At 32.0% G+C, this 10932-nt stretch overlaps 1 protein-coding gene across 2 annotated transcripts in view; it reads left to right on the top strand.

The window, feature by feature from the left end:
• Positions 1-10932, top strand: part of LOC106458412 (transcriptional activator cubitus interruptus-like) — a 109168-nt gene that overhangs the window by 84458 nt on the left and 13778 nt on the right. For both annotated transcript variants that reach the window (XM_022384620.1, XM_022384621.1), the window contains 6 exons: positions 2031-2230; positions 5403-5528; positions 6901-7086; positions 7970-8011; positions 9032-9207; positions 10404-10637. In XM_022384620.1, the coding sequence (XP_022240328.1) occupies positions 2031-2230; positions 5403-5528; positions 6901-7086; positions 7970-8011; positions 9032-9207; positions 10404-10637 (964 nt within the window). The remainder of the gene's footprint in view (positions 1-2030; positions 2231-5402; positions 5529-6900; positions 7087-7969; positions 8012-9031; positions 9208-10403; positions 10638-10932) is intronic.

Consider the following 10932-nt stretch of genomic DNA (forward strand, 5'->3'; position numbering starts at 1 on the left):
TGACGGGGATTCGAACCCGCGGATTGCGAGTCGAGCGCCCTAACCACCTGCCCATGCCTGGCCTTGTATCATTGAAAAAAGAGAAATCAAAGCAACATTAGTTTGTGAGGAAAACTGTTTAGGTATACAGTTTAATAAGGTTTTGAAACACTTTGTACTATTTTCAAACTTTTCTAAATTAAACTTATTAATTACACAGGCCTGCGAATTTAAACTTCATAAAAGTTGTTTTGGTTTTAATAACAGATTTTCCAAAATTCAGCTACCCAGATTTCGAAAATAATATTAATATTTTTTCTATCACGGGAAGAAAAAAAAGTCTTACTTAAATCAAATTTTTATTTCGTTTACCACAATGAACATTTTTTATCATCATGTTTGTTTTGTTTGGGTTCTGGAACGATCGATAAGATTCTCACGTCGCGATTGGTCTGGAGAAATATATAGCCAGTTGTTGTCAACATTTTAAGTATAATAAACAAAATGTGACCCGATTTCAATGAAAATGATTCACTTATGTAAAAGTAAATATGACGTTTTGTGAAAAATCTGTACGTGTTGGAGAAAAATGGATATCGTTTTCGGATTTAGAACATGTAAATATTTCAAGACAGAAAAACCATCGCCTATGTTACTAGCAATATTTGTATAATATGCGACAATCTATCCCGTTATTCGCTTGGCAAAGACGCTGTAGCGTCGTAAGCTGATGTTCTAGACTTCCCTATGATCAGAAGTTTGAAATCAGGGACAGCTATACCTGAACCCTAGGTGTTTCTGACCTGACCATTTAGCCTTAGAGCGCGCACAAGCTGCTGCCTGGGTTGTAAATGCCAATCATATTAATGTAAAAACCATTCTAAAAATAACATATCATCTCCAAGTATCCGTACTTATAAATAAAACTAGCAAAACTGAAATAAATTCAAGAGATACAGTATTAAATACATTTTAATTTCAAAGGATTGGGTCAAATACCCCAGTGGTTCAGCGTTAAGTTTATGGACTTAAAACGCTAAAATAGAGGGTTTGATTCCTCGCGGTGGAGAGAAAGCAAATAGCCTAATTGTATAGCTTTGTGCCAGATAACATCTAATCAAACAAACTTAAAAACATAAGAAAAAACTGTATATTTTATTTCAATAATAAATTTTCATTATTTATTTTTTTCTATACATTGAATATCCTGACACTTGTTAGAGCAGTATATTAATTGTTATCTACGTTCCACAATATTCAAAGTTTTCTAATACACGTTGTAATTATAGTGGGCATAGGTAAAGATAAATAGCTGCAGGATACAATAAATTTTGATTTGTTATTCAACAATATTAATCTACCTATTTCTGTAGTTATTCAACGGTTGTTGTTTATTATTAAACGCAAAGCTACACAAAGGGCTATCTATGCTCTGCCCACCACGGGTATCGAAACCCGGTTTCTAGCGGTATAAGTCCGCAGACATACCGCTGTGCCACTGGGGAGCTTGTTCAACGGACTAGATTAGAATTAATGTATAGAAAATAGGCAGGCATTTGTGCATGAATCTTTTATAAAAGTTCAGAAAATAATCGTAATATTAGCTATAATAATAAATTCAATAAATTGCCCCACGTTACTGGTGGTACATTCCAGGTTTGGTGACAAAAGATCTAGCGGTTCGCCAGTTATGAGCGCGCACACAACCACACAGATTTTTGTCCAATAATGGTTTTAGTTAACTTGTGACATTCACCCGATACTGACCTGTCTACAGCATGTGAAGGGGGTCCTCTATGTGACCTTCAGGGGTCCGTCTCTGTTTCTTTCTCACTTGTTGAATGTGTAATTCAGCAAGGTTTACAATATTTTATCATAATTTGTTATAAGACATTTTTCCAATATTTTTACCAAACACAAATACAGTTTTGGTATTAAAAACTGTAAAACGGGTTATGGTTTTGTCATGGTCAATAAACTGGCCTTAAGGTGCTAAAAAAATTACTATACGAAACGTTTTATTAATATATGTATAAATTCATTTTTGATAGACTGCCTGCCAATGGCCCCAGCCCAGGGATGTCGGAATTTTCAGTTTTGCCTCAACGACGTGGATTTACAAACAGCCAGATGGAAGTTCCTCTTAACCACCCATACCACTTGGGTTCTGCCTACATGAAGCAGTTCCACAATTCTTTCCATTCCAGTCCAACTACGTCAGTACAAGGAATAAGTCCCATGGATTCCAGGGGTATTTCACAATATAACCAAAACGTTTTAATAACTACGATTTGTTGAACATTTGGGGAATTTTAACTAAGGAAATAAAAACAAAACAACAACAAAAATACAGGTCTAGCTAAAAATCGTCTTCTTAGGTGCTTTAGTACTGATTAAATTAATCAAAGTTCTAGTTAATTCCATTTTGTCTTTGCATTATTATTTATATATGTATTTGTTTGCATTGTTCCTGATATATTTTCTCCTTATAATCACACATATTTACTTCAGTTTTTACCAGTGGAATAATGCCCTTCATTTCAAACCTCGGTATATTTGTTGTCGTAATTACTTCAAGTGCTCCAGATAATTTTTTTTTTTTGGTAAGGAGTAATCACTTCCAGTAAAAAGTAATTTAACTGATTATGAATTATTTTATTATTTCAAAAAGTGAAATTTGGCACAGGGTTGATTTTGCAAATTAAATCAATAGACGTAGTCATAGTAAACGCAAATAATGACATTACAACTTTTTTATTTATTTTTTTACGCAAAATTAGATCATTCACCAGTGCACCAGTAGAAACGTCTGGCGATTAGAAAGCGTTCATTTTTGAAGCTCTACTATGTGAACTGCGCAGACTTTGTGCAGAACTACAGAAAGCTCCAAGAATGCGGCCATTTAATTACTGTACTACCATTAAAGCGACAGGAGCCGTATTCGTTTTTCCACGGCAGTAAAACCATTTCTCTACAGTTTTTAAGGCCGTAAATGGCTGATTTTCGGTTGGGAATTATACCTGTATGACCCTTATCTGAAGTACTAAATTCTGCCTTCTTAAAACCCTTATTTTTAACTTCAAAAACGTGTGTTGTACACTCATAACAGTAAACTCAGTTTTTCATTGATAAACCACATGCTTTAAGCCTTATTAAGCTGTCAATACCAATCATAAAAGCATAATACAAATCAGATTTTTTTTTGTAAGCAATAAACTGATGTGTTTTGTGTGGATTTTTTTAGAGCAAAGCCACATTGGGCTATCTGCTGTGTCCGCCGCGGGGAATCGAACTCCGGATTTTGCGTTGTAAATCCACATACTTACCGCTGTCCCACCAGGGGACGCAATAAATTGATCTAATTTATTCAAAGCTAATAGGATACGTAACGTAACAGCATGAGCGTAAGTCATTTGCATCTTTCTATTTTGATTATATTTCGTTGGACATGATACATTGAATAGAAACAAACACACACACAGAGAGAGTCCAGAAAAAAAAAAGAAACAGTGGGTATGTGTAAGCGAACTAAAAATCGTTAAAAATCCTGATGTCATATTCTACTATAGGATTTTTGTTTTATTAATGTAGGCTGTCATGTGAGAGCCACTTTTATTCTAAAGCGAACGTGGTGCTGAAATAGTAATTATGTTATTTATGAAACTACCTCTTAGGATAGCGCTGGAAAATAATTTGTTTTATATTCTGAATAATGGACCTTTTCATGCAGAGATGAAATATGCGTACGTCCTTGTACCAAATACACGTAGTTTTATTGACAAAGTAAAATGATCTGGAATTTCCCTTGACTTATTGACTCTTGCATCTTTTATGTATAATCAAATCATGCAACTGATACAGCTCTCAACAGTTAAGTTTATTCCCACTTATCCTAGTTTGCTGCCACGGAAAACAGATTTCTTTCTGAACAAAAAAAAATAAAAATATTATTAGCGCAGGAAAAAATATCATAATCTTATTACATTATTTAATCTCTGCAGCGTTTGTAACTTATGCTCATATGAATGAAGTAATAGAATAAAAACTTGTAGAAAGACGGATACATAAGGTGTTGAATTTTTACTTGCATTTGATTCTAAGATCTAAGTTTGGAAGCAGTGTATGTTTCCGATAAATGAGTTCCAAACAGAAACTTTGTTTCAGCTGAGTTTTCGTAAATATCAGTTTTTCATCTGAACACGGGCTGCATCACAACTGATAACTGTATCTTGACACAGCCTGCAAAACAACTTGTAACTGCACCTCGACCTGAAGTTCCTGAACGGTTTACATCTTAGGCATAACAACGGCGAAATATATATCAAGGAAACAACTGATTAATGGAATGAACAGCGAAAAATTATACAAAATGGAATGTTTCTTTGCATGCCCAGATATTGCAAAAGTCTTCCAAAACATTAGGACTCCTCACCCAACAATGCTGTTTACCTACACAAAACAGTACTAACTGAACCAAAAATTCATTACGTCTTTATTCACATATGAATATTTTTTCATTTTTTTTGTGTTTTTTACATGACACAAAAGTTTTTAAATACAGTTGAAAGAGACTGTCAGTGACGTAAGAAGTCAATATCTAGCTTTTACTGATAAACTTATTAACTGGTCAAAGAACAATATATTGTAAAAAGAATAATTAAGAGACCAGTGTTAATTTTTTTATATATTTACTTCAATTCATGTGAACCAAACTATAGAGGGAAGAACGTTATAAACTGTGCATAAGGATGTGTAGATGACTTTTCATATAAGCAGCGTGTCTTCCCTTATCGTTAAGCCTTCTCTGGATGAAAACTGATTTTGTACTATATTTGGACGTTGAAATACTTAATGAAAATACAGCATGTACTTTAGTTGTATATACATAGTAGGTGTCACTAGTGTGATTTTTAAACATAATGGAGATACTATATCCACTATATGTGAATAAGTCGGTTGTATTATTTTAACATGCTCGTTGATAAAAAAAAACACCCCGCGACAAAGAAAATAATTTTGAAGACAGATTCCTCTACGAAAGGGCGGAGTTATTCAAAGTTTATTTTTTGTTTTACAAATATTACAAAAGTGAAAGCAAGATAGATTGCTAATTGGGTAAATTAGTGATTGATGTGGAACTAAGTTAGCAGCGTCTAAAGAGCCATATGGTTATGTAGTTCTTATGCCTATGAGATGTTTTATTTTATGTATATTCGAGTTTCACGTTTAATAAATCACAATTACAATTAGCATTCTATTATTATGTGATATTGAAACTAGCGCCATCTAGTAGTAGTTTTATATCAAATGATCGAATTTTTACAGTTATTTCGCATTACTCACTTGGAATCATCTAGAGACTTTGTAAAGTATAATACAATTTTTATGTCGTTAATAATCTATATTTACATACATTTTACCAGGTTTATCGATGCATGGAGATTACCTTCAACAAATGGCTACACTAAGCCAGCGAGGTATGGTTAGCGACATCCATAGAATACCACCTACCTCAGCAGCTGGTACTGATATGTGTTTTTCCGTTGACGGTAAGCCATTACTAGAAAAAAACTCAAACGTTTCATCATGTTCTAATACGTCACGTGGCGCCATCTGCTTTGACTGCCTGGCTATTAACAGTAACAGAATGAACATTGTAAAGAAAACTAATTAAATAAATACTTCCTATGCGTTAAGATTAATATTAAGAAACTTTGAATAATTGGATATTTTCTAAGGATATCTTTTACCTCAGTTACGCTTTCAATTGTATATAAAAATATGCGCCATGTATCTTAACTTACCACAACTACATATAGTAGATATTGCATATTAAATATAATGTTATATCTAAATTTGATGGTCATTAAATTTAGATACAAATGAATTGAGGGTGATAGTAAGGAGTCTTAAAATTAAAAATTTAAGCAGCCAAGTTGTTCGAAATAAAAACTGTATTAGATTGAAAGAGTCCATTTTGTATTTAGTTTTTTAACAAAATCTGTTACTCTGACGTTTTTAAACAACTCGTGAAGTAAAACAAGTTTGTGCAAAACCTTTGATATAAACAGGAATTTTTTATAACCTAATGTTTGTTTGTTTGTTTTGGCGAAAAGCTATACAATGGGTTATTTTAACTCTGTCCGCCATGGGGAATAGAACCCAGGATTTTAGCATTCTGAGCCGTGGTATTGGACGAAAGGCTTCGTCGGTTTTAGATATGGCAGATATAGTGTGATCGACGTATTGTTACACATGTTTTTTTTACCTTCTCTCTTATATTCGTAAAATTACTGCTGATTCTTAGGGGGGCATCAGTTAAGATAAAGTAACAAATTTTCCAATAGGTTATTCTTGGCCCGGCATGGCCAAGTGGTTAGGGCCCTTGACTCGCAATCTGAGGGTCGCGGGTTCAAATCCCCGTCACACCAAACATGCTCCCACTTTTCAGCCATGGGGGTGTTATACTGTTATGGTCAATCCTACTATTTGTTGGTAACAGAGTAGCCAAAAAGTTAGTGGTGGTTGGTGATGACTGGCTGCCTTCCCTCTAGTTTTTCACTGCTAAATTAGGGACGGCTAGCGCAGATAGCCCTCGTGTAGCTTTGCGCGAAATTCAAAACAAATAAACCAAACTTAGGATGCTGTGCAAAAAAATAAATGCCCTTTTTACTGTTTTCACTAAAACATATTTGAAACATTTAAAATAGCTTACGTTTAAGTATCAATATTTATTCGAGTACTAAAAGATTTGATGAAAATGAACAGTTTAAGACAAAATGCAGTCTATCATTTTGAATTGCATTTATTTCAATGAATTATTTAATATGTCATTCATTCTTTTGAACAGAGCCATTGAGCACTTGCTTTGAGAATGTTAAAATGTCTCATAAAAATTTGATTCAAAATTTTCTTGTGCAGGTTCTCGCCTTTCTAGTCCAAGACCTGGAATTCGACATGGACGAAAACGTGCACTCTCTAGCTCCCCATACTCTGATTCTTTTGATATCAACTCTATGATAAGATTTTCTCCAAATTCCCTCGTCTCTTTCATGAATGGATCACGTAGCTCTAGTGCAAGTGGATCATATGGACATCTTTCAGCTGGTAAGTAAAAGTTTAACTTTTCAAAAAACGTATAGTTTTACAACCACTAAATGCAATATCTTATTTTAGTCATTTTATTGTTGAATCCAAACTTCATATGTGGCAAAGAACAGCAACATTGACAACAACTAAAAATATTAATGAGGAAAACTAAAATTATGAGGAGTTTTTGCTTGACCTATAAGAATTTGAGAAGTGGTTACGTTTCTTTATGAAAGCTTAATTCATGGCAAAAAAAATTGTGGTAACAGTGACTTAATTTTGAATGCTCTTTAGTCAGAAACCATATATGATCCTTCCTTCCTTTGAAACTCTTCTTTCATAACCTTCATATCTATCTTTTGACTTTCCAATCTATTTGATATAGTTAGTATCTCTTGAAATGTTTATAATGTATGTTATCATGCAAAAAAACTACATTTCTTGACAAAAAAATATATCAATCAATTATCCAAAATGATTAATTTAGTTTTTCTATCATAACATTGAAAAAGTTAAATTATTGGCATTTTAATATAAGGCTATGACTGTAGCTTTTAAATAATATTAAAGACTTCATAAGGATTATATAATGTACTAAGTATTCAAAACATATTCTTTTTTGGTTATTTGTTTACTTTTTGAATCTAATGATATCATCTTCAAAATGTATAGCATTGTTGCAAAGTCTATTTTTATCTTTTGTTTTGTTAGAGCAAAACGGGAAAAAAAGCATTTAATATCAAATAAATTCCCTGTTTATATCTGTAGTTACAAGTATGCTATAAAAATTCAGTATGGAGAGAAATGTATACATCATGTCATTTAGTGTACTATTGCATTTATATGTGTTTCAACACAAGATACAAATAACTTTTACAAGAACAATGTTTTACTGTTTCAGCTTCTTCAAGAGCCTACATGACTATACAAGACAACAAGCTTAGTAGGTTATTTGTTTCTTGTGTTGAAAGTGATATTAGTATTATTTAAAAAATAATAAAGTTTTTATGCAAAATTTGAGCTCATATATTCACAATACCTATCAATTTATGATATTAAGCTCTTTATAAGTGTTTTGACTCATTTTTACTTGCATCTGTTGAAATAAAAAAAAATACATTTAACAAACAAATACAAAATGTTGTTTTTTGTTTCTGATACATGGTTTTCTTCTTTTCTTAAATCATCCAAGGAGTGGTGATGAAGGTGAGCAAGATATAATATTCTCCTTTAATGAGATCTCTTTAAATGCAAATGCATTTAAAGTTTTTTACACAAGCACACACACATATATATCGAATTTAAAAAATTATAAAAGTTCATAGTTATATTTATAAATTGTTTATGATGTGCTTTTAGTTTTATAGTAAAACATATATACATTTACATTCAGTTAAGAGTCAATTACCAATAATTTCATAGTCATATTCAAAACTGCATTAGGTAAGGGCTTTCATACAAGATAGTTATATTTGCTTGGCACAAATTTACTACCTTATAGAATCTGTTTTTGTCAATCTTTGGTAACATTTAGTCCAGAATATTTGACCATTTGAGCTCAGTATTATTATGTAGAATGAAAAACTTTTAAATTCAATATATCTCTAGAAAAATCATCTTAATAAAAGCATCTTTGCTTACCTTAATGACTAGGCATATTGATCACATATTATTTTTCAGCTTTTATATATAATAAACTTGTTTTGTATCATTTAAAAAGAAATAAAGTAAAACTTCTATAAATACTATTACATTTGGTTTGATTTGTTTTAATGGCCATTTTATTAAAATTTAGATCAATCTCAGCCTTTTAATTTCTTGCCCCCCCCTTAAATTTTCTGGAAAATTGGGCTACACCACTGTATTAAAGATAATCAATGCTGTGATTATAAAGACAATTTTAAACCTGTTGTTAGAAAGTATTATTTGAAAAATCTGCTAATGTTAAGGTTTACTTACCTAGGAACCCTTAGTCCTGCAATAGGAGTTCCACCTCCACCTGTTCCTCCACACTTTCAGCAGCTTCACCAGCTGATGAGACAAGGCGTTTTGGCACCACCAGCTACAGCTCATCCAACACAACCATTCTTTTCTAATCCCGGTGCTTCTCTAGGACCAAGAATAAATTTTGATATTGGAGTAAGTCAACATGAACATATTATGATTTTATTGTTTGTGTTTCAAATTTACAGTGGTTCAGACATATTGGAATCATCTATTGATTTGATTATCCACAGTATAGTACCTGTAGAAAATAATTTTGACACTTGAAGAAAAAACTTTAAATTCTTTACTGCTTTTGCTATTGAAAACTTTAATGTACAAAAATTAATTTATAAATAACTTTGAAAAATAAATAGCAATAATTAAGTTTTATCATGAGGTCACACAAACATATTGGTTATTATCAACTTCATAACATTGTTAAAAATACTATACAGAGAAAATGTCTTGCACAATACACATATATGTACAATGAGGTAAGGAATAACAAATAAAAAGGATTTATCATAAATTCATTTTTCATATTAGCAACAATGAATCTGATAGTTCCAAATAATGCAGGTTAGCATGTTGTGATGATTGACATCATCTATGGCAAGTACTGATAAGAATTTTAGTGCAATGTTGTTGTATTTTCAAATTAAATAAGAGCACTAATAACAAGTCTATAAAATGCTTTATTTATGATGCACATGTGCATCATGAGCACACGCAAACAAATGCTAAATCAACACATGTACATTCTAAGCAGTGAGGATGTTAACAAAGAATGGGAACAAATGAATTAGATGGAATAGATACTGATTTATAATGGTTAACACTATTTGCATAGATTTATCTGGAAACTTCAGTAAAATGACTGTACATAAAAGTTTTAAGAGAATAAATGGTAGATCTTCATGACTGTTTATACATCAGCTTATTCTGTAAATGTTTATACTTTCATTATTCAACATTTTTTATTAATTATAATTCCTACTTATCTTGGTTAAAATTGATCTCAGAAATACTGCAAAAATTAAACACGTTTTTGAGTTTGCTAAAATCTAACATCAGAAGTATTGCAACATGTCATCATACTTCCTCTTTAACTTGCTAAAAACTGACCACAGAAGTATTGCAATGGTAATTCACACTTCCTCCAGAGTTGGGTAAAGTTAGATCAGCATTGGGTTATGAATGACAAAAATACAAATGGTTTCAATCGACACATAGTATGAATGTTTAAGAATCTCTTTACTTTGAGTGCAAACTGTATGTTGGTAATAAAGATTGAATTTTTACCATACACTAGTGATTATTCAGGAAGGTTTTTGTTTGATTAAACCTAGGTGACTAATTCAGACACTCCTATACATGTGAGTAGTACTGTAAATGGAGATGATAGTCAAAGGACAAGAGTAAAGAAAGAGTCTTGCATTGGAGGAGCAGGAGAACCTAGTGTTGGTGATGATGATCGAGAGAATACAGCAGATCTGAAAGATGAGCCTGGCGATTTTGTAGAAACTAATTGTCATTGGAGAACATGTGAAAAAGAGTTTAGTACCCAGGAAGAACTTGTAAAGGTATTCTTTTTTTTGTCATCAATATATTATTAGCATATTATATTAATATTTTTGCCTCTGATGGTTCAGTGATGAGCTTGAGGGCTTACAATACTAAAATTAGGGACTTGATCCTTGTGATTGGCACAGTAAAATAAAAGCTTATTGTAAGGTTTTGTGCTTAAAAGACAAATAAATTCCCCTATATCCCATTAAGTTTATTAACATTTAATTCTGATTAAATACATAGATGTAAATTATATAATTCAGTTTTATTTCACCTACAATAATTACAGATTTTAAAAGCAAATATCCC

The sequence above is a fragment of the Limulus polyphemus genome, unplaced genomic scaffold, assembly GCF_000517525.1.
Source record: "Limulus polyphemus unplaced genomic scaffold, Limulus_polyphemus-2.1.2 Scaffold459, whole genome shotgun sequence".
Lineage (NCBI taxonomy): Eukaryota > Metazoa > Arthropoda > Merostomata > Xiphosura > Limulidae > Limulus > Limulus polyphemus.